The 26,063-nt window shown below is 38.5% G+C and overlaps 1 protein-coding gene across 1 annotated transcript in view; it reads right to left on the bottom strand.

The window, feature by feature from the left end:
• Positions 1-26,063, bottom strand: part of trhde.S (thyrotropin releasing hormone degrading enzyme S homeolog) — a 303,766-nt gene that overhangs the window by 107,541 nt on the left and 170,162 nt on the right. Inside the window, exons 6-7 of the mRNA XM_018255948.2 lie at positions 11,473-11,610; positions 600-665 (exon numbers count right to left, since the gene is read on the bottom strand). Of these exons, the coding sequence (XP_018111437.1) occupies positions 600-665; positions 11,473-11,610 (204 nt within the window). The remainder of the gene's footprint in view (positions 1-599; positions 666-11,472; positions 11,611-26,063) is intronic.

Raw genomic sequence — 26,063 nt, forward strand, 5'->3', positions numbered from 1 at the left:
TATAGGCTTTATGATTATTCCCCTGATTTTACTGTAGGACGAAGAGTTTAAAAAAAAAAGTTGGTTACCACAGCCCTTGATATTGTAATCTGCACACCTGTCATTTCTGCATTTACCATATAACTGGGATATTAACAGGGTGGAGATAATAATGCTTGTGAACTGCTTTGAGCGATGATCATTATCTCCTCAAAATATTGATTCCTGCTTGTACCTAGCATAAAAGTGAATTCTTGCATTCATTAGTCACTCCAAACTAGGTAGTTAGGCTATAGTTAACATAACAAGAATTTTAATGTGTCCCATTACATAAATAATTGATCCATCTTAACATTATGCCAACTAGAAATGTCTTTGTAAATGTACATAATGAATTTTTCCAATAGATAAATATCACCACTTCATGCTTGCATTAGACATTTGACTCTAGCTGGCATTTTATTTATAGTGACAGTTAATATCTTTAACAAGGAGATTACTTTTTATATGCTAACTTAAAGACCAAGCAATATACCCAAAGACATTAACAAAGTTTTAAAACCACGAGAACCTGCTTATCACAACATAAATTAATTACATAAAAGACATTTTTGACTTACTTGTAGTCCTCTCTGAAACACTTTATGACCCATAAAATTAGCCAACATTCGAATTAGGGCTGCCCCCTGTGGATAAAACATATCAATTAGCAGTTGATATTCATAATCTGTGAACAATTAGCAAACTCTTTTGCTATAAAATGTTAATTTAGTGTATCTCTTACAATATAAATATAGCAGCTCATTTTCACTCCTACCAGTGTTTTTAAAGTGAACTTTATTTCAGGTGAACTTAATTTTAGGTCAATGTATTGCTATTACAAATATTTTGTCTATCAAATCATAGATATATTTATATTTCCAGCACAGATAAATATCTAAGATTCCCTTAGTGGGATTTCATTAGCTATATTCTGGCCAGTCTTAAAAGCAATAGACAACATAAATACATACTTAATCTGATTGAGAACCAAGTACAGGTATGGAATCTGTTATCCAGAAATCAGTTATTGAGAAAGCTCCGAATTATGGGAAGGTCGTCTACCATTGACTCCATTTCATCCAAATCTAATTTTTTAAACATTATTTCCTTTTTCCCTGTAATAATAAAATTATACCTTGTACTTTATCATAACTAAGACATGATCAATCCTTATTGGAAGCAAAACCAGCCTGTTGGGATTATTTAATGTTTACATGATTTTCTAATAGACTTAAGTTATGAAGATCCAAATTACAGAAAGATCTGTTCCGGAAAACCCCAGGTCCCAAGCATTTTGGATAACAGGTCCCATACCTGCATAGTTACCTGCTAAATAGATAAAGGTATTTAGAACATAGCTGTATTTAATGGGGCACATGTTCCATTTAGAGAAAATGTTTTCTCTTCACCTGTCACCTGCCATTTCTAAAATGACCCAAGTGACAATAATATTGCATTATCATTATTGAGATTTCCCTATTCAATTGCGCAGGTAAAATAAAAAGTTTACTACATCATTGAAAAATGTCATACAGTAGTTCATTCTACAATGACTTTTACAAGGAGTCTCTTCTGTCTTTTAAATTGTTATGAATTCTCTATATTTTATTGCATTATTATATTATCATTCATACTTTTCCTGTGCTCTTGCAAAAGCAATGTGTTATACCCTTGTAAACACTTGTCTAAACAGTTATTAGCTCAGACATGTCAAACTTATATTCACTCTTGCACTTCTATCTTCTTGTGACTCAGTTGGTAGATCACTTTGTTGTTTAATTTGCTCCTACCTTTTCTTATTCCCCATTCCTGTTTCTAAATTTTCCTCTGTTTAGATAATGTATTGGAGGGCACCACTTGGGTTCATTGTTCCCAAGTGAATCATTCATAAGTGATCTACAAAGAATTCAACAAATTATAACAACGATAGTAAAATAAGAAGAGACACAGCAGTGAGCCCATGAAGCCTGCCTGCCTACTACTTGAATTAAGAAACATTAAAAAAAAAACCCTCTCTCTAATTTGTCACTCCATTCTATCCCTCTTCTAATGACTCCAATGCCCCCTTATAACCCCAACACAGTCATTTCCATAACCTCCACTCTTAAGGTGACCATACACTATAAGATCCACTCGTTTTGTGATGAGTGGATATTTCTTCAATATGCCCACCAAAAGCAGGGCAATATTGGGTAAATCTGATTCGGACCAGGGCCAAACAATCCGATTACAACAATTGGAATGGGCACCAGCAGGACAAGGACCACATCAACTTGTTGATGCGGTTCTCGATTGCAGGAAAAATCAAACCTGCCCGATTTATATCTGCCCGATTCTTGGCCAGATATCAGTTGGGAAGGCTCGTCAGTAAGCCCCACATACAGGCAGATATGCTGCTAAATAGGTCTGAAGGACTCAAATTGGCAACTTAAATGTGCCATTGTATGGCCACCTTTACTGTCCTTATCTGCAGAGGGTATATGGGACTTTTCCTGTCATGCTTAAGTTATTCTCAGTTCAGGTAAAGCAACATTTCAGCAATAGGGAACTGTTTATCATGAGGTGTAAAATCAGTGTGACAAGCAGTGTAAAATAAATGCGGTTCTTATAATGCCGTTTAATTTTTTGTATTTAACAGCATTATTTGACATCATTCTATTTATAGTTAGGGATGAGATAAATATTTAGCCTAATTTTTCCAAGAAAAAACACCCATAGATTATAATGGATAGTAAAAAAAAATTGTGTGGATTGAAAAATTGTTACTTGGTTTGACGCCCATTGACTTCAAAGCATTTGGTGACTTTATTTGCTAATTTTTCGGCAAAACAGGTTAGAATGGCCCACCACTATTTATGGTATAATCTATTCAAGGTTGAACTAGAGATACCTGTATTAATTAAACTAGACATCACCTACTCTGTATATTCTGTATTTTTATGTAGCAACCAAATGCAAAACATTAACCAACCAAGCTGTTTTAATTCACATTATACCATGTGAGAAATCCAATTTGCAGCAGCTCATGAACGTATTGTTAAAAATATCCGTCTCCAAAACATGTTCACATTCAAGCAAAATTGCTTGCATTCTGGACCATAGCTAATAATGGTCATAACAAGGAAAGTAATCAGGCTACAATTGTAAGCCACATGTAGTGGCTAGTCATTATTTAGCTACAGTTCAGTGTATTAAGATGTGCATGTGAATAGAAAATATGCACCCAGCTGGGATTTAAACTCTCAATTGAATCATTTTACTCAATTTGGTCTCTATTCAAAATTTAGCAAGGTCTTTGTCACATTTTTCAGCAAGTGAACTAAACAGTTTACACTAAAATTGTGTCATAAAGTTATAACCCACAATGTGGGAGAGGGAATTTTTATTATTAAAATAATGGGGGAAAAAGTTCATACATTTTTAATAAATAGCCCCCTATAAGTATGAACCTAAAAAAAAGCACTGAACGATGCAGTAAAAATTACAATTACCATGAAAACCTCTAAAAATGTTATTTCTTCCAGGCAATTCCTAGAGAAAAAAAATCTGAAAACCTCTAAAATCCTAATATTTAAAGTGGTCCAATTTGATCAGAGCAACTCCCATTGACTTTATAGCACTTCGAAAAATACTTGCCGAAGTTTTGCCTTAGAAGTTTTCATGGTTTTTACACTTAATAAGTCTCAAATTTTTAGAGCTTTGATTAAATATTTGATTCGTGAAAAAATGGTCCCCCAACTACATAAAAATATTTTTAGCCATTCCTAGCTATTGCTTTTCCTATTGAACCTTATTTCTTAAAATGGCTCACTATGACAATTATTTAGACAACATAACCGAACATCCCCCACTTGTTTTTATGTATACTAATAATCTACTGTATATGAATAAATACCATAAATTATTAATTAGTTGCTTATTCTTTTATATTTTATATAGCATCACAAACCAATAAATAGACTCTTGTTGAAAGCCCTCTTGCTTGGATACCCAAAGTTTATTGTGATTGTTCATATGTTTGCTCTTGGGGCTAGAGACTAAAGATTTACTAATGTTCATATTTTGTTTGTTTTCATGAATTTTTTCACCCCTAAGTTGAAGGTTGGGGCATATGTACATAGCCCCCTACACAACAGATTTTTTTTGATTGTTATTGGAGACAAGTCCTGGTATTTAAAGGTATTTATCATAATTAAATAGTTCCCTTCCTTCTATTGACCTTACTTTTTTTTTTTATAAAGCACTCAATAGAAAAACATAAACAAATAAACATTTATACAGATATGTGTAGATTTCCCCCCTTTACTGATTTTTTGCTAACTGTATAAAATATATTGTATAAAATATATTAAAAGGAAGGTGTGTGGTTGTTTTTAATTATATATATTTTGATATGCATGTCTAAAGGAATTTTAGTGCTACTACTGTAAATAAACAGTCTGATGTAGACAGAGATTTAGTTCAGAAAACACAAACATTTACAGATGCCCAAGCAAGATTTAGCATGTAAACACCTTCAACCTGCCTACATAAAGAAGATATTAATACCATTAACAAAAGGGTTACTAAATGCAACAGTACATAGCAGAAAGTATAATATTAGTGTGTCTTTACATTTGTTGTTTGTTGTAGTCCAGTATATTAAATGTCTAAAACAAGCTAGAATCAGGGACGTCGGAGTTGAAGCCAGCATGTTTTGGTATGCTGTCAAAGTAACTCTTTCTTAGTGTCTGAATATTCAAATTATTTATATACAATGTCAATCCAAGTTCTGTCCATTTGTTCTACTATACAGTTATATGACCATGCTCAAAGACCTTCAATATTCTGTCAGAATGAAACCAATGAAATCAATAAATCCTATAATTTATGTCCCTAAAACTCAATAGAAGAATAAGAGAAGGTCCATTATGTTGAGAAAAATTAACCATAATAAACATTTTTAAGGCAGTTAAAAAATAATGTCTAACCAGCAGTCCTCCAATTCTCACTCTTAACATTTTTCCTACACCATAACTGTGTAGCTATAGTCCTGGTATGCCTTGAGGACTGTAGGCTGAATTTCACAAATGCTGATATAAAATGTCCTCTAAGAATAACGTAACCTGTGCCTCTGCATGCCACAGTTTCCAGGCAAAGGAATTAAGAATTACAATCAATATGTTTTGGACAAATCATCAGGGTTTTTGTCATAAATGTTGTTTTGACTGGGGAACCCGATACCTATGCACTGGTTACCAGGGCCGCCATTAGAAATCACGGGGCCCCATACAACAACATTTTTGGGGCCCCGGGGGACAAGTTATAAAAAGCTATTGATGGTCAGGACCCCCTTATAAGTTAAAAAAAACTGTGGTGCCAGGGCCCCCATTAAAATATTTTTAAAAAATTGGTGGTACGGGCCCCCCTACAAGTTAAAAAAATAATTGGTGGTACGGGCCCCCCTATAAGTAAAAAAAAAAAACATTGGCGCCAGGGCCCCCCTTACAAGTTAAAAAACATTGAGGCTCCAAATAATATTTTTTTTAAAAAAACATTGGCACCAGGGCCCCCCTTACAAGTTAAGAAAAATTGGGGCCCCCAAAGAATATATATAAAAAAACATTGGTGGCAGGGGCCTATAGAATATTAAAATAATACATTGGTGGCCAGGGGATTTAAAATAAATTAAAAAAAACACAAATTGGTGTTCAGTAGTTTGAATTGAACTCAGGGCTTCAGGACTTCAACTTCACCTCCTTTCGTGACTTTGGGTCTTTTCGCCACTTCAGGAGTTCGGCTTCGGCTATATACGTGGCTTTGGGTCTTTTTGCGGCTTGGGGACTTCAGCTGTTTGGCTTTTCGGCTCTTCCGCATTTTGGCTGTTCAGGACTTCGGAAATGGCCGCACGGCTTTGGTGCTGTCAAGAGGGGCCCAGCTCTTTTGAAAGTGCAGCACTGCCAGGCCCCCCTTCAGGCCCGGGCCACTTGTACCCCCTGTCCCTCCCTGATGGCGGCTCTGCTGGTTACACAATTAGATACTTAGATGGGAGTGAGATGTGAGGAATGCAGTGATATCTAAGAAATGCTAAATGGAAAATTAAAGTAATTGACTGCCCTACCTAAGGCATAGAGGAGGAGTGGGCAATATATGATTGATATCTAAGACTTTCAAATGTGTTTATAACAGGGATGTTTAATTGAATAAAATAAATTGGGTTTTCATGTTTACTTTGAAAAGGACTTTTATTATAAAGCTTTTTAGGTCTGGGTGACAGGTTCCCTTTACTTCACATTCACATAACATATCAGCTCAGAAACCAGTGCTTTTTTCATCAGAATTCTATAATCAGCCCTGTAGCATCAGCTTTTATCAGAGATGTACCTCATTTTTGTTTGATGATCTTCCACAACCCCCTACCTTATTTTTTTGAGCAGCACACACCAGAGCACACTAGGCATATGCAGTGTCAAAATATGGTTTAATAAGAGCCATATAGACCACAAAGCATGGCTAATTACTCTTAAAGGGCTACCATATTCATTTTTAGTTCTCATGATATATCTAAAGGGCAAGCCGTGCAAGTTGAACATTATATAGAAGAAATAGAGCAAGTTTCTTGTAACCCTGACTTCAGTTAGGGACCTAAAACTGCAAACGATTCAGTGCAGCATACCAGCTTCTATTTCCCCTAATTGTATGGCAATGAGCTATAACATATAAGACCTGCAGTGACATACAGCTCAGACAGCCAGTTTGTTACTTTCAACATATTATTTGCTGTTACTTAATGGCATTTATATAAAAGTAAAAGAAATAATACACTGAAGCAATATATAAAGAACTGGAGTTTGCATGCTAGGAAGAAATAATAAAATATCTATACCTATATTGCGAGAACAAGGGACACATAATTATCCTTTACTAAATTAATAGTGTAAATAATCCATTTTCCACATCCACTGTGTTTAAATTTTGGTGATGTCCCAAAATTCATACAGCATTACAGTCAAAAAGAGGTAAATAATTAAAAAAAGAAGCATTGTATTATATATTTTTTCAGATGAATTCTAAGCTGTCTTTGCTACTGTGCATACTGTGGCTACTAACCATTAAATCTGTACAGAGTGATGCTGCAAGCTGTTTAAAGGAGAAGGAAAGCTACGGAGGTATTTCATTGCCAATAGATTAGCTGCAATAGTGCAAGCTAGAATGCTATATTTATTCTGTAGAATGTTTTACCATATCTGAGTAAATAGCTCTAGAAACTCTCTGTTTGTTTAGGATAGGAGCTGCAGTATTAACATGGTGTGACATCACTTCATGCCTGAGTCTCTCCCTGCTCTGGGCTCAGATTACAGTAGAGAAGGGAGGGGGGGGAGAGGAGCAAACTGAGCATGCTCTTGCCCAGGGCAATGAGGTTTAAGCTGAAGGCAGGAAGTCTGATACAGAAGCCCATGTGTACACAATAGAAGGAAAGAAATGCAGTGTTTCTTTTGACAGGGGACTCAGAGCAGCACTACTTTTGGGGTTTACTGGTATATTTAGATGGACCTTTCTGATAAGGCTTACTTAGTTTTAACCTTTCCTTCTCCTTTAAAGACAGCAACAGATGGAGAGATTTAAAATGTATGTAATGTAGTAACGCCAGCAGTTGCTGGTCATTGGACAGAACACTATAACAGTCATATTAACACCTCTTATTCCACCTCTCCTTTCTATGTTGTAAACGGGAGACACAATTTTGCAGCTTCTACCAATTTGTGCAAAACAATGAACTGTGCTGCCAGCAACAGCTTTTGGTGTCCTTACATACTTACATAGTTAAGTTAGGTTGAAACTATCAAGTTCAACCCCTCCAGATAAACTTAACCATCACATTCAACCCCTCTAAATGAAACCCAGTGCACAAATATACACACTCACACTGACCCTTACATACTGTACAGTCCCTTAAACTATACATATAAATATCTACAATATCTATATTAATTGTAGATTTTAGTACCCCAGAGGGGTGGCTTCTGGTGTAGTGATCCATTTTGTGGAAAAAAATCTCATGCTAATATGCCCTCTAATGTACTTATAACGAGTAATCATGCAAATCCCCTCACAAGTATCTTCCAGAGAGAACAACCCCAGAGAGAACAACCCCAACCTTGACAGTCTACCCTCATAATTTATGCTTTTATACTTATAGATCTGCACAATTTAGTATTATGAGCAAAAAATAGAAACAGTACTTTCAATGTCCATCTCTAGGTCATTAATATACAAGTAAAAAAGCAAAGGAATAAGGACAGAGCCCTCCAGTACTCCAATTAAAAAATGTTCTGATTTTTTTTATTGAATTGCAATGCTCTTGAACCAACTTCAGGGAGATATCAGGAAGATATAATGACTTAGGGAGACAGATATTACAAAAGTTTGGTATTGATGGGACATAGGGGCAAATTTACTAAAGGGGCGAAGTGACTAACACCAGCGTGACGTCATTTCGGTACTTCGCTGATGTACTAACAGGCGCAGGCGTAACTTCCCTAGTGAAAGATACTGATGCTGGCGCTCATTCGCACTCAATTGCCAGGCAAAGTTGCGCTCTGGTGAAGGAACGTAACTGCGCAAATTCACTAAGATGCGGATTTTATTGAACGTTACCTCTTGCTCCAGACTTGCCTTTATCACCTCAGACCAGGTGAAGTGCAATACAGTAGATAGGTCTTCCACAAAATTTATTTGAAAATTTTACTGTCCCAAAAAACGCTGGAGTCTTTTGCAAATTAGCAAACGCTAGCGCAACTTCACTCTGCTTGCCAAATTAACGCTAGCGCAACTTTGCCTGTGTTCGGTGCCCTGGACGCAACTTTGCATGTTAATGAATTAGTGTTGTCTGAGCGAATTTTTGCCTGGCGAAGTGTTGAGCTACCTGCGAAGCCGTCGCTGGCGAATTTTCGCCGCTTAGTAAATTTGCCCCATGGTGCTACTCATCAGTATATGCCCAAGAGTAAAAAATCTTGACAGGATTACCTGTTGTTTGACAAAAATGTTGTATTCCAAAATAACAAATGTCATGTTTCCATTTAAACCTGTTTACAAGAGTGCAGTATAATTCTAACTTTAAATAGCCACAGAATGTTTAATTTAATTTTCCAGTCGAACTGCCATTTGTGTGAACACAAGATTTAATATGTTTTCTAGCACATGCAAAAGGCTTTGGCTTTTGATTTACATATTAAATTATTGTTTTCTAGCTTAATCATTCTAAACTATTCAAGTAGAAAAATAGATGTTTCCCAAATCTCTATTATACATGATTTTTTTTAATTTCCTGTATTCATACATTAAAGTGAATGCACAACACATAGGGGCAGATTTATCAAGGGTTGTATTTTGAGGGTTATATTGAATTTGAAGGATTTACTGCAAAAGCTTGATCAAACGATCAAATAAAAATCGTTCGATCGAACGATAAAATCGTGGCGAAGTATGAAGTCAAAGTATTTTTTAAAGAGACAGTACTTTGACTATCGAATGGTCGAATAGTAGAACGATTTTTACTTCGAATTACCCAAAAGTACCCCAATTAACCAAAAGTACCCAAAAAAAATACTTCGAATTTCGAAGTAAATCTGCCACTTATTATGTACTCTTTGGTACTAAAAATATGTATGTTTAATTAAAAAAAAATTAAACTTAAATCTTAAACTATAGGCAAGTTAGAAAAAGTAAATGGAAGAAAATGCATGTCCAGGTTTACAGAAGAGTGGATGGGAATGGAGAGAGATAAAAGAAAAGCTAAAATATAAATTACCATCAATGAAACTATCATTGTTAGAAATAAAGGTTACAAACAATAGTTCAAACTGGACAGCTGCTGAGCAATTGCAATTTGGAAATATTTTATGTGAAAACAGCATTTTCTAGCAGTTATAAGCTGTTTCTGAAGCAGTTTTAAGAGAAGAATACAGAAGTATAATAAAATAAGTATAATAAACAATTAGTACAAATAAAGCGGAACAAAGGGAGCACACATAAAGGTGCTAATAGACTTGAGTTTACTGTGCATAGCAAATGCAGAACCACTAATTTGCACAGTTTACGTTGGTAAACAACCTGTAATGCAGCTTCAGCTAAATCCTTTGTTGCTACATAACAATATAAAAAAAGAGGTTTTAACACTGGAAAACATAACTAGTCTGTCACAAGCAGTACATCGGGGTTAATCAATAGGGATGTAGCGAACTGCCGATTTGGTGTTCGCGAACGCCGTTCGCGAACACCGGCAAAAAATGCGAACGTTCGCGGACAGTTTGCGAACTTCGAACACCCGCTAAAATCGTTCGATTCGAACGATCGAAGGATTTTAATCATTCGATCGAAGGATTTTCATTCTAATCGAACGATCGAAGCCATTCGATCGAATGCTTTTCATTGAATCGAATGCTTACAATCGTTCGAACGAATGGAAATCGTTCGATTTTAGCGGTCGAAGGAATTCGAATGGTCGAATGGTCGAACGGCTTGTATTCGAATCGAACGCGAACTCAAAATGCGAACGTTCCCAAACGTTCGCGAACGTTCGGCGGACGCGAACGGTCGAAGTTCGCGCGAACTAGTTCGCAGCAGAACAGTTCGCTACATCCCTATTAATCAAGTAGTTCTACATTGTAAACTGTAGGCAATACTATTATTTACTTAAGTACTATTATTAATGACCTGGAGGTGGGCATTGAAAGTTTCTGCAGTTTTAGACCTATAATGATTCAGCCAATGTATTATGAGGAAATGTTGTTTTCAATAATGATTTCAAATGTGGAATCCTATGTCTACATTCTCCTTAAGCGTTATGATGTCAGGCCATTATGAAGACCTTCAATAAGTAACCTTAGACTAATCTTCAAAGGTGCAGTAGGACAATGATAGAACCATGATTAATTTAGAACCTGCAATCTTAGTCAAATGCCTTTTTTGCTTAAACCTTTATATATTAGGTTTCTAAGCACTTTCAAATCTCTAGTCTCTTTTTAAACATACTGCAAATGCAAGAAACGCTATAGGCTTCAACGCTGTCAAGTACTCTTACGTCAAATATCTGTTCTGATTTATCTACACACTTAGTCAACTTAATAGTCCTTATAAGTAGCCAGAACATTAAACAGTGATTTATATATGTCAGTTTTGGATCAAAACAACTGGGAACTACTGTATATAATAGGTGTTTTTTTCTATGCATAAAACAGTTGGTATGGAAAGCATGACTAATTGTCCTGTTTTAAAGATCAAGAAATGAAGCATTAAAATGTTGATCTTTTTGGCTATGCTGATACATGCTCAAAATAATATCTAAGATTTTATGACTTCTGAAGGAACAAAAATGTGTTACATGATAAGACACACATTTACCTTGTTTTTAGTTTAAAATAGAGTGAATAAAGGAATTAGAATTAATGCAGGAAATCTTTTAGCCCATACCTTTTTATAAGCAATCCAGTCAAACACACGGTCGATATCTGTAGCCTTCAAAACCTCTTGAGAAACTGGATGTGAACTAGCCAATCCATCTAACAGCATGACCTCATGTAAGACATCTGTCAGAAATCTTTGCTTTTCCTGAAAAAAGTAGAGATAGATTTAAATTTTGATTTACTTGTGTACCGAACACAGAGGAAATAATTTAAACAGCACTGACAGTAACATGATGTTGACATTCACAAAGACATGTTCTGCCACAAACACTTCCCTACTACTATTATTTTTATTATCATTATAATCAATAATAATAATACATTTCTCTATGGCAAAATCCAATAAATTATTAGCAACACAAATGAAAATTTGCAAGAGTTACAATACACAAAAAAATATCCATGGTAATAAAAACAGCCAATAAACAGAAAACATCAGAATCATACCTACTGAAAACTGGTTGAGCCCTTTGGTACATGAGATGCTTCTATGCTTGGGTAAATTCAAATGGCCATGCCAAAAAGGCATCAGGTCACACCCTTTGCCCATCATTAGGTGTGGCCAGGCTTTTGTAAGGAAATTATTGTGCTACAAAAGGGGTTGGGAATAAAATAAGGATAGCTGCAGAAAAGTTTTTTGGGCCAAGGTAAATCTTGTGCAAAACATAAGGGGTAATTAACTACTACAAGCGTAGTTGCATACTCACAAATTCCTTTGCAGTCGGTTGCACATAATACGCTATTCATTAAAGGTGCTTTAAAAAAATGCAGACAGTAGCTCCAGATCTCCTTCAGCACCATGCATCAATATAGACAGTTCTAAAAATAATTGGGTGCACTTATCTCTCTCTGAAAATGGTGCTAGTTAGACTTATGTAATGTTCAGCTCAATTGCATCTGATGTATGCAAAGTATGTCAGGTAATGCCCCCTTATGACTGCAACAAAACTGGAATTATAGGGAAAAAAATCACTGCATTATGTGATAAAACATGGCGATTGTGCTAGAAATTGCACTTTCCTCACTACACTTGAGATTGTAAATTATCCCAATAATCAGGCAGTGTTTATTATAACTTTGTGCAACATAGGGATAGCAATATACAAAAAAGCAATGCACTCAATAATTCCATTAAACAAATGTAAAGAAAAATAAAGTTTGGTGGGTGTTCAAAATATGGGATTTTATCTCACTGCAGAGGGACAATTATAACCATAGTAAAACTATATACAGTTCAACATTTCACAGGGAAATTTCAGCATTAACAACATTAGGCTTTAAAATAAATGGTATAAATGAGACTTTACTTTGGCAGTTTACTGTATTATGCTTAATAATTAAAAAATGTAACACAAAAAATGCATGGCTCTTTTTTATGTAACCAACTAAATGTTGCCTTATTGCAACAGATAATCATTGACAGTTAGATCCAATATATATTATAAGGGGGCTCTTTTTGCCTAGAAGAGCTCACTCTTACATGCAGGATCTGTGCAAAAGGCAGTTATTTTGTTAGAGTTTGTTTGTACTGGAATCAGTTATTTGAATGAGCTCTAATACATCTGCTAGGAAAGGGAGCCCCCCTATAAGATATATTGGATCTAACTGTCAATGACACCCAACTGCTGCATGAAGACAGAATAAAGAGAAACAGATGCTGAAAGAGGGATAGTGAATATAAACTTGTTAATTTCAGAAATTATACAGAATGTTTAATTGATTGTATTTAGAAAGTTTCTCATTTCAGGATAATGATTATTCCCTATGATTAAGGGAATAACTCCTGAAACGCGTAAGGCATATTACACCTGCAGGATACTGCAATAAATTAGCTACTTTTCTACCGGAGTACCATCTTTTTTCTTTGATTGGCAAAGCTGAGGCAGTGGGGATGCTGCAGACTGAGCACCTGGTGAGGAGCACAAGAGTGGCTTTATAGGAGTGTGGGCTTGGATCGGTCTGTTTGGTTGTTTGACCGAGGACATTATGATAAAGCTTATATTAAATTTTCATTTTCAAGATAGTTCCCCTTTAAATAACAAAGGGTTGTCCACAATTATTTTTTTGCATAATGAAAAAACTGTAATTCTAAGCAACTTTCCAATATACATTAATTAAAAAATGTTAAATTATTTTGAAGATATTTATACAGCTATGGGATCGGTTATCTGGAAACTCATTATCCAGAAAGCTCCTTATACTTGATCCTAACTAAGATATAATTAATATTCATTGGAGGCAAAACAATCCTATTGGGTTTGTTTAATGTTTTCATTGGAACTATGGAAATCCAAATTACAGAATGATCCCTTACCTGGAAAACCCCAGGTCCCAAGCATTTTGGATAAAAAGTCCCATATCTGTAAATGTAATTACTATTAAAAGCATTGTGTTTTTACTTTTCTCTCCATTGTTTGTTCTGACTATTGATACCATTTAAAACCACTTTCATTAAAGGTATTTGTACCCAAATCAAACTTCCCTTAAAGGAGAAGGAAACCTAGTCGGCGCAAAAACCCTCCCCCCCTCCCGTGTGTTGCCCACCCTCCCTCCTCCCCCCTGGCCTACCTGTCCCGCTGGGCAAATGCCCCTAACTTGTTACTTACCCTTCTGTGCAGGTCCAGTCTACGGAGTTTACCAACACCATCTTCTTCCAAGCTATCTTCTTCCTGCTTTGACCGGCGCATGCGCAGTAGGAGCATTTCGCCGGTACGATCTACTGCGCATGCGCCAAAAGTGAAATCAGAAAACTTCGTGACTTTTGCCACATGGGCAGTAGATCCATACCGGTGAAATGCTCCTACTGCGCATGCGCCAAAACGCCGGTCAAAGCAGGAAGAAGATTGCGTGGAAGAAGAAGGTGCCTGTGAACTCCGTGGACTGGACCTGCGCAGAAGGGTAAGTAACAAGTTAGGGGCATTTGCCCAGCGGGACAGGAAGGCCAGGGGAGAGGAGGGAGGGTGGGCAACACACGGGAGGGGGGAGGGCTGACTGGGTTTCCTTCTCCTTTAAGTTGTACACAGTGCCACTTAGCTCTACCTGCCTTCATTTCCGAATTTGGCACTTCTGTGCGTATTGACCCAGGTCGCTTATGGAACATTGGAGCTACTGCCTGGTCAGGAGGTGATGGTAGGCTTAAGGATTCTCTGAGCATTCTGTGTCAATCACAGAAATCACTCACAAATTAAAAATGATTTGCAGCAAATCACATGCACGGTTGCATCTATTTTTTTCTGAATCGGATGTAATTGTATTGTTTAGTGCAAAATTAAATGTCACTGTATTAAAGGGAAACTCTGAACATTGAGACTCAGTTTGGGATCCCAAACCACAGATTGAGTATCACTGTGCCAAAATATAAAACAGCATTGCTTGCACCAGGTTAAATGTGATTAAGGTGAACCATAAAATTATTTAATATCTCAAAATATGTAATTAGAAATAAAAAAACCGATTTATAAATCAGAATTATTAAAAATCCAATACAGCTTTAGGTGCATTAAGCTATATATCGGTTCTACAAACAAAAAATATGCCTCTTTTACTACACTTGAGGAATGAGTATTGTGTTGACTTCAACACAATTTTAAATATTACGCTGCTTTCTCAATCATAAAAATCTAATTTTACAAGAACAATATAAATGGATTTTTATGGATAATTTTAGAATATACAGTACTTTAATATAGGTTTTATTTTAACTTTGGAAAATGTGATGTTGAAATGGCATATACTAATAGACTTTTTTTCCTTACTAAAGGTAATCCAATAATAAATTATCATTAGCCTTAAAGGAAATTACTATGGGATCAGTAATTCATATCAAATTAGGTTTTCATCCCAAACAGTTTTGTGAATAGAATCCTGAGAAGATATGTTAACACACAAGTCACATGTATTAGATTCTATAGACGTTTTAAATGATATTGAGCAATATATAACTAGCAAAACATATCCAGTAACATTAAATATAGAAAACACTTATACAAGCATTCCATTTTGTGGAGACTTATAGGCAGTGAAACACTGTTTAAATTCAGACCCCTGTTGGGATGAAACCCAGAAAATATGTTTACTTAGGATTTTGTTGGAAATAAATTAATTTTATGAGCAATGATGTTGTTCTGCTATTGGTTCAAACATGGAACCCTCCAAACTCACTAAACTTCGCTAGCATAGCAACTAGAAGTACATTTATTTCCCAACTTCTCTGGAGTAATTGTGGGAGAAGAGAAGGCAGTTAACCAATTTAGCTTTTCTTATAAAACTACTTCTTATCTGTAAACCCGAGGTACTGGATGCAAATTGGGAAATTCTCTTTTGTGTTTTGTAAAGCAACATAAACTTTACTTACACGATATACATTACTTACAGTATAGGGGAATTCCACACAAACATAACTTAAGCTTTTTGAAAAGTAAACATGATTTCAAGCAACTGTGCAATATACATCAATTAAAAAAATATGCAGACTTTTCATGATCTTTAATGGTTTCTGACAGTTCCCTGAGCCTAGCCCCCTGCTCTCCTGCTGAGATGGCTGACTACTTTGCTGAGCTGGCTGACTACTGTTACTTTGTATCAAAAGCCATCTGTCCTCAGCCTTATTCCTCCAAACCCCACAATTCCCTGCACACGTGATTTCAATAAGGAACAGAACATCACAGTGCAATGCATTGTGGGTTATGTAGTTCCTGCATGTTGTCTGTAAGCTGAGGAGTAGTTATTACAATTTGTAACATCAGTGTTTTAGTCCCTCCTTCCCTGCCAGGATTTCAAATGATGCAGAAAGAGAAGAACTGTTAAACCGCTCAATTTCAGAATAGAAAATTGATTTTATTCATACTCTTTGAAGAAACAGGTAACTGTGATGGATATATTAGGGGATCCTGTGTTATGTGGGCCTCTTTATCGAATTTTGGTTTGGAAGCCGAAATTCCCCTTTAAATATTTTTTGGTTCAGTCTTGGAATTCATTATCACAGCAAGCAGTAAATATTACATCAAACAAAATGTGTAAAGATGTAGACTTGATTATTGGATGCAAGAACATTTACTGAATGGTTGTACATATCCTTCAATGAGCAAGGAAGTTTGTTTTAATACATAATTATTATTAATAATACATATTAATAAGTGGTATTATTATATTTTATGTCCAAGCAAAGATTGTCTTTGAATCCCTTGTTTCCAGTTCCAGTTTATTTGTTTGACTATTCATTTGATTGGTCTGTTGAGTAGGCAAACTCACAGTATGGCTGGTGGAGAAAATTCACATTTAAATGCATTGTGCGATTTATTTAGAGTTCATACAGACACTTCAGTTAACTAACAATTTTGGGTGACTTTCGTGGTTTTACATGCCCCACTATTTTATGTTTTATGTGCTTTCTTATAGTTGTTGTATTGTGTTTTCTAATTTTCTTGGAGGTTTCAGGAAAATATCTGCCAAAAGGCAAAATTAAGAAATTCACTGCAAATCCATACCTGCAAAAAAAATCCCTTATCACTAGCATTTGACTCAACAGATATGTTTTGGGGATTTACCCACATACTTTCTGAGATTGTGAGAGTTTGTGATTATATATAGAGGGTTGATTTACAGATGAAGCCATCAAGATTTTGTGAAACCATTTATCAAGTTTTTTGGTCCTGCCAACTTTTTCAGTACATTGTATCCGATGCACTAAGGCCATTGTACTATAGCACCATCTAGAGGCAGGACTTAAAACCAAATATGTTTTGGAGGTTAATCAATCCTAATGGGATTAATTAATGTTTCTATGATTTAAGGTATGAAGATCCAAATTATGGAAAGGCCCATTTTATCGGGAAATCCCCGGTCCCGAGCATTCTGTATAACAGGTCCAACGTGTATAGTATTCTGAATACTATGTAATAAACCAAATACATACATAACTTAAGTAGTGGATTTTACCTTCATTTAATTTGTCTATTTCAAAGAAATCCTATATGAAAGTACACAGTGATTAAGGTGTTGCAAGGTTTCAAGCCATGTTAATATGCATTATCGCGCATCTTACTTTACATATGCAAAGCTTTCTTGAAAATCCCATCAAGGTCAAAATAAACAACCACATTCAGTCAATAGGAATGAAAAAAAAATATTAAGTTAAATCAATATAATGATTTTTCATATACTGAAAAGCAAATTGTTCAACCTTACTGATAGCATTACATTGTATATTGCACACACAATATAAGGGTTAGTACATAACAATACACATGTTAACTAAATATATGTATTAAGTTGAAGGAAATGTTGCCTGAATGATCTGCAGCCTTCAATCTGTTTAAATTGGCGATTTAAAGAGGAAAGCGTATAGTTATAATTAATGGATGAAGGCAAGGGGGCAAAGAAAGGCTGTGTATTTATCCTTTGTTACTGGATACCTGGCATAATATTATGTATGCAGGTTTAAAATATCTAATATATTACCAAAAAAAAACGAACTACATTTTTAAAAATTACTAACCAATAAAACAATACTTGTAGATATTTGTCTACAGAAGAGGTAATCCAAATGTCAAAGGTGAATAGAGTCATCCTTTGTCAGGACTGCCAGAAGTACCCGACCCAGAAGTATCCGACGGCGCTGTTTACATTCCCGGCGGTCACAGTGAAGATCCAAGATGGTGGCGCCCATGCTGAACACATGGCTGCAGCGTCGCTGTATGATGATGTCATCACTGGTGCCGGGATCTCATCATAAAAGGGCGCCCAAAACACTGTGACGGCGCCCAAGAATAGGATTTGCTGCCATTAATCCTGGGTTCCTGTTTGTGTTTCCTGATTCCTGATTCCAGCCTTATTCCAGCCTGTTTCCAGCTCCCAGCCTGAATCCTGCTCCCAGTCTGTGTCTAGCTCCTACCTTGGTTCTGACCCCCTACCTGAACTCTTGATATTTGCATCTGATCTGCCTGCCCTCGTTAACTCCTGCCTGTGACCACTACTACTGATTCTGCTTAACCCTTTGGATACCGCGACCTTGCTCCCTCAAGAGGGCTTCCTCCTTGATCCAGACTACCTCCCTGGAGGGAGCTCCCGGCTCCCTGACATTATTCTTGGGCCATGGATCCCACTGAGGAAGCTCAGCCAGATTTCGTCAGGGCCTTTCGAGGTCTGCATACTCGCATGGAGGCGTACGAAGCTCGGCAAAATTATGTCGGACGCACGCTGGAGGCGATTTTGGAAAAGTTATCTATGCTGACGCCGACTACTCCAACGCCGACAACGCCCACACTAGTTGCTGCCGACATGGCTACCCAGTCCTCCACTTCTGGTCCACGTATTCCTGCACTGCCTCTCTACAGTGGCGACCCTCAAGCCTGTCGTGGTTTTGTGAATCAGTGCCAGATTCGGTTGGCCTGCAACCTGCAGAATTTAACTCTGAGCGAGCAAAGGTTGGTTTCGTGATCACTCGTCTGGCAGGGAAAGCGCTCGAATGGGCATCTCCGCACTGGGAGAAGGAGTCTCCTTTAATTGATGATTCCAATGCCCTCCTTCAAGAATTCCGGACTGTCTTCGATGCTCCCGGTCGGGTGGCGACCGCTGCTTCTCGTCTGTTCCAGATCCGCCAAGGAAATCGCAGTGTTGCAGAATATGCCATTGAATTCCGTACTCTCGCTGCAGAGACTTGTTGGAACAATGATGCCTATCATGCTGCCTTCTACAATGGTCTCTCTATCCGCCTCAAAGATGACCTGGTCTCCCGTGAATTACCCACGCAGGTTGAAGACCTCATTGCTTTGTCTGTCAAGGTGGACACCCGTCAGAGAGAACATCAAGCTGATAGGGACCGAGTCAAGAAATTTCAACCCATGTTGGCTCCTCGCTTTCAAAGACCTCTATTACCTCCTACCCCCCAGCAGCCTTCTGTTATTCCTCCGGAGGAACCTATGCAAGTCGGAAGAGCTCGTCTCTCTGAACAGGAGAAACTCCGGAGACGTACGGCTGGACTTTGTCTCTACTGTGGGGGTCAATCTCACTTTGCCAACTCCTGTCCTGTGAAGCCTCAGAGTTCCTCTCTTCAAGGTAACCTTGGAAAGACTCATGTAGGGGGCGTTACTCCCAAGTCACAAGAGAACTCTCACAGGTTTCTTCTGCCTTTACAGATCCGTCTGTCCACTAAGACCATTGTTGGCTCAGCTTTTATTGACTCTGGAGCTGCCGGAAATTTCATGGACACTCTCTTTGCCAAGCATATGAATGTTCCCCTGTTTCCATTGACTTCTCCACTTCGAGTAACCGCCATTGATGACCGACCCCTTGAATCCGAGTTTATCTCTATGACGACTGGGGAATTGCCTGTGCAGGTTGGGACTTTACACAAAGAAAAGTTATCGTTCCTGATTATTTCCTGTCCTTCTGTTCCAGTCGTCTTGGGGCTTCCCTGGTTACGCCTGCATAACCCTATCATTGATTGGTCCTCGGGGCAGGTTTCCCGTTGGAGTCCATACTGCCAACAGCATTGCCTTCCTGCTGAACCCATCCAGGGGGTGAATATTTCAGATTTGAAGACGCTTCCCTCCTTCTACAAGGAATTCTCTGATGTCTTCTGTAAAAAGTCTGCAGAATTTCTCCCTCCTCATCGTCACTACGATTGTCCAGGTGATCTCCTGCCTGGAACCATGCCTCCTAGAGGTCGCACTTATCCTCTCTCCCCAGCAGAGACCGCTGCCATGAAGGAATATATCCAAGAAAATCTCCAGCGAGGGTTTATTCGCCCTTCTACTTCTCCTGCAGGGGCTGGATTCTTCTTTGTGGAGACGAAGGATGGAGGCCTACGTCCTTGTATGGACTACCGGGGTCTTAATAAAATCACCGTTAAGAACCGGTATCCCTTGCCTCTGATCGCAGAACTTTTTGACCAACTGAAGGGGGCTAAAATCTTCACTAAGTTGGATCTCCGTGGGGCGTATAACCTCATCCGCATCCGTGAAGGTGACGAATGGAAGACAGCATTCAACACTCGTGATGGGCACTATGAGTACCTCGTAATGCCCTTTGGTCTCTGCAATGCCCCCGCTGTCTTTCAAGAATTCGTGAACGACATTTTCCGGGATCTCTTGGGAAAGTTTGTGGTCGTGTACCTAGATGACATCCTGATTTTCTCCAAGGACCTTGCAAGCCATCACTCCCAGGTGAAGGAAGTACTCTCTCGTTTGAGGAAGAACTCTCTCTTTGCCAAACTGGAGAAATGTGTGTTTGAAGCGTCCAAGATTCCTTTTCTGGGCTATATCATCTCCCCAGAGGGTTTCTGGGGAAAACTGTCAAGCTTGCCTTAGAAGAGTGGCGTCACCTCCTTGAAGGTTCCTTGATCCCAGTCACGATCTACACAGATCATAAGAATCTTGAGTTCATTCAATCTCTCAAGAGGCTGAATCCCAGACAAGCAAGGTGGGCTCTCTTCTTCTCTCGATTTAACTTTGTCTTGACTTATCGCCCTGGCTCCAAGAATCGGAAAGCCGATGCTCTGTCTCTAAGTTTCACTCCGGTGGATTGTACTCCTGAAAGACAAGAGCCAATTATTCCTCCTGTCAAGATCATCGCTTCTTTATACCCTCAATTTGCTGATCAAATTCTGGCTGGTCAATCTTCTGCTCCTCCTGATACTCCCATCGGAATGGCATTCGTACCTCCTGAACTTCGTCTGCCTATCCTGCAACAGACTCATAGCTCCAAGCAAGCGGGACACCCTGGTCCTGCTAAGACTCTAGAACTTTTACGGCGTCTAGTCTGGTGGCCGACTATTCGTAAAGATGTCAAAGACTTTGTTGCTGCTTGTACCGTTTGTGCCACTTCCAAGCCTAGCCATTCTCGCCCTAGCGGGTTACTACAGCCTTTGCCTGTCCCCTCTCGTCCTTGGACGCATTTGGCAATGGACTTCATAGTCGAACTTCCTCCCTCCAGTGGGAACACCGTGATCTGGGTCGTCATAGATCGTTTTAGCAAGATGGCCCACTTCATCCCTTTACGGAAGCTTCCATCTGCAGTGGAGTTGTCACAGTTGTTTATTCAATTCATTTTCCGCCTGCATGGCTTCCCGGCGGAGATTGTCTCTGACAGAGGTTCCCAGTTCACGGCGAAGTTTTGGCGTTCCTTATGCAAGGTCTTGGGTATTGCTCTCCAATTCTCCTCTGCCTATCATCCCCAAACGAATGGGGCAGCGGAGCGAGTGAATCAAGCCTTAGAACAATTCCTGAGAAATCATGTCTCCCTCTGCCAAGATGATTGGTCTGACCTTCTCCCGTGGGCAGAATTTGCTCATAACAACGCCTGTCATTCATCCACTGGAAGATCTCCATTCATGTCTGTGCATGGCCAACATCCTCAAGCCTTTCCGCAAGACTTTGTTTTGACTGATGTCCCAGCCGCTGATGACCATGCGGCCCATATGTCCGCTATTTGGGCTGCAACCAAGTCTAATTTGGAGAAGAGCGCTCTTGTGCACAAGACCTTCGCGGATCGGAGACGTAGGTTGGTGATAAAGTTTGGCTTTCTTCCCGAAACATTCGTCTGAAGGTGCCATCTCCCAAGTTGGGTCCGAAGTTTGTGGGTCCATTTCCCATCTTGGAGATTATCAATCCTGTGGCTGTCAGACTTCAGCTTCCCCCTGAGATGCGAATCCCCAACGTGTTTCATGTCTCCTTGGTGAAACCCGCTACCTCCAACCGCTTTTCTATTGACCAGTCTCCCCCTCCTACTATCTCTGTGGATGGTCAACAAGAATATGAGGTGGAAAAGATCCTTGACTCCAGAATCTCCAGGGGTTCTCTTCAGTACCTCATCAAGTGGAAGGGCTTTGGCCCTGAAGAATGCTCCTGGGAAGGACACTCTGATGTTCATGCTCCTCGTCTTGTGAGGGATTTCCACGCCAGGTTTCCCCAAAAGCCTTGTCCTGGTGGTCCAGAGGCCCCCCGTGGGGGAGGGGGTACTGTCAGGACTGCCAGAAGTACCCGACCCAGAAGTATCCGACGGCGCTGTTTACATTCCCGGCAGTCACAGTGAAGATCAAAGATGGCGGCGCCCATGCTAAACACATGGCTGCAGCGTCGCTGTATGATGATGTCATCACTGGTGCCGGGATCTCATCATAAAAGGGCGCCCCAAAACACTGTGACGGCGCCCAAGAATAGGATTTGCTGCCATTAATCCTGGTTTCCTGTTTGTGTTTCCTGATTCCTGATTCCAGCCTTATTCCAGCCTGTTTCCAGCTCCCAGCCTGAATCCTGCTCCCAGTCTGTTTCTAGCTCCTACCTTGGTTCTGACCCCCTGCCTGAACTCTTGATATTTGCATCTGATCTGCCTGCCCTCGTTAACTCCTGCCTGTGACCACTACTACTGATTCTGCTTAACCCTTTGGATACCGCGACCTTGCTCCCTCAAGAGGGCTTCCTCCTTGATCCAGACTACCTCCCTGGAGGGAGCTCCCGGCTCCCTGACATTATTCTTGGGCCAGAGAGAGAGAGAGAGAGAGAGAGAGAGAGAGAGAGAGAGAGAGAGAGAGAGAGAGAGAGAGAGAGAGAGAGAATAGGACTGATATGGGATGACTTTGACGTAGTTGGCCAGCTTAAATATATTGTATTTTGTGTTCACAGCCTCGTAGCACCCCCGCCTAATGTTTTTAAAAACTATAGTCAGGTGATCCCACTGCTGTCTAATATGAGGGCAGCCAAGTTTCGGAGTTTTCCTTTGAAAGCAGCAAGTAAGTTGCAGGTAAAACGTAGTCGTCCCTTTATAAAATGTATAATGAAGCAATAGAATTCTTAATGAATCAGATGTAAATTGACAGTAGGACTGGCCAGATATGGGATGATTTTTATGTAGTTGGGCAGCTTAAATATATTGCAACAATCCCTGTTTTGTTTAAAGGGTAAGGCATTTTTCAGTAGCAGTATGCACAAAATGTTTCTGTCTTAAATATATTGATAATGGGTTGAGTGCAGAGGACTCTTGTATCTGTCTATATATATATATTTGTCTATATATATATACATGCATATATATGCATGTTTTTTTGAATACACTTGAACTATTCATGAAATATCTCGGTGTTGCTGGTCATTTGTCTACATAATTGATTTCTTTACCTTGCACCCGAGTCTAAACATCAAGAGCGGAGTGCTGCCCACATGGACTTATATATATATATATATATATATATAAATATTAATATTAAACCTTCACCTTTGCTTCATAACACTGTTGTATTGTCGAAATTCCTAGGAGCGCCATCGCTTGCTGCATTTTACTATATATTTTTGACTGCCACCCAGGGTATACATGGACATGTGGTTGTGCGCTCCTTATGACTTTATATATATATATATATATATATATATATATATATATATATATATATATATATATATATATATATCTATATATATATATATATATATATATATCAATATAACACAAGTAAGGTCTGCACTCACAGGACTTAAAAAATATAAAAATATTTATTCAGATGGATGACTAATGTTTCGGCCTCTTCCGAGGCCTTTCTCATAGTACAGACAAACAATGAAAATGCCTTAAATACATGATATGGCGGGAGCTGATGTGTCAGCATCATCATCAGAATGCGTCAAATAGTTAACCAACACATTCAAGCCATATACACATTAAATATTGAATACATAAAACGCCAACATTTAAACTACACCTCCCCTATAATGTTAACTTTTGAGAAAGGCTGTAAAACTTAAAATGATGCACATACTGTATAAGCCAGCACTCAATTAGAAATTAGAAAAATAGTGTGCAAAGTGAATTAGTGTAATACACAACTATGATGGTAGAACCAGAAACCACATTATACAGATGTACAATATTTTGGTCCTCATAAAGAATGTTCATTGAAAATAAATGCATCAATATAAATCACAGGGTGCTTTGCTATTGCTTCTTTTTCCTCAATATACCTACCAGTTCTTCCTTCCTCTCCCCCAATAATGCTCTTTTCTGTCCTTCCTTCCTTCCAGCTTATATGTCATCTCTTTCCAAACATAATGGCATCATTCCCTTCTTCATGAGATTCTTGGCACAATTGCACTGATCATCAATAAACAATAAACAATTATTTAATTCCCAATATGGGAATATACACTGATGTGTAATGGTTTTTTTATTCAGTGTCGTTTTGTAAGGGATATATACAGCTCCGGGGCTGCCTCTGCTGCCTCCTCCTGATCCAAGATGGCGGCGCCCATGGAGTCCTCGTGGTCGGTGCGGTTGCCAGTGCAATGTCGTGACGCCAGCGTCAGAACAGACGCAGTGTCATGACGCTGGCAACAGAATGGACGCAGCATCATGACGTAATCACGCTAGAATTTGGCGCCAAATGACGACTATTTAAAGCTCCAGAACACTGCAGTTAGTGCCCTAATACAGGTTCAACTCCATGTGTGTTCCTGGGTGTGACTTATTGCTTATTTTATTAATATCTGTGTTTGACTCTAGCCTGTTTACTCGTTCCTGAATCTTCGCCATCTGCCTGTACTTGACTATTCCTCTGCCTCATCCTTGCCTGTTAACTCAAACTTTGTTGGACTGTGCTTCCTCCTTGGTCCGCTACTCCTGGCATCTTGCAAGTTTAACATGATACCAAAATCAACCCCATACATGTTAAGAACAGAATCTGAAGTGTCATGTCATTAGCACTTTTGAATAAGAGGCAATGAATATCTTGCCAGCACATTATATTCACTTTTGTGGGATTAAATAAACTATAATATTATATATCTGTAAAGTTCAGTGATATTTACCAAATAACCTACAATTACATGGTTATGTGCATTTTGTATGGTTATACAGTATATGTGCATTGGAGCTTGCGTACCACTTTTTGAAGTAATAATTATTGCTACTCTCTTATACTTCTCTGGTGGGTTTCTGTTGATAAAATAATAATTTCCAGCAAAGTCAGAGGGATGTCGAAGTAGTTGTTGAGGTTGTAATGGAAATGTCACTGAAGTAATAAAAATGTTATTCAAATTACATTTCTCAATAGCATTTCAATAACCAGATTATAAAATGGGAATTTAAATATTGCAGACTTCTTATTTTAAAGGACATCTAAACCCACCATAAAAAGTGCAACTAGGTTCCCTAGCTCTTGAAAGAAGTTAACCAAAAACTTAATAACAAATGCAAAGATAACAGCAAGATGACAAACAAAGTGATAAACCGTATTCTCAATCATTAACAGATAAGCTTTTGACCAGCTTATTTAGAGAACAAGATGGCTTAAAGTTATAATAACACTAAAAACTACTTTGTAAAATATTAATGTACATGTAGGGGCAAATTCATCAAGGGTCGAATTTTGAGGGGTTAAATCCCACGGAATTTGACTGGGGAATAGAATCGAATAGGCAATTTGGGCGAATTTACGCGCTGGCGAATAGTCGAATTGGCGAATATTCGCCAGGCGAATAGGCGCTTGATCAAATATTTGGTCGAAGGATTTTCATTCGATCGAATGCCTTTTTATTCGATCAAAAACTTGGAGAACAAGCCTATGGGACTTTTCAATAGGCTTTTAAAGCAATTCGGTAGGTTTTAGGTGGC

The sequence above is a fragment of the Xenopus laevis genome, chromosome 3S (genome assembly GCF_017654675.1).
Source record: "Xenopus laevis strain J_2021 chromosome 3S, Xenopus_laevis_v10.1, whole genome shotgun sequence".
In the NCBI taxonomy this organism is placed as follows: Eukaryota; Metazoa; Chordata; class Amphibia; order Anura; family Pipidae; genus Xenopus; species Xenopus laevis.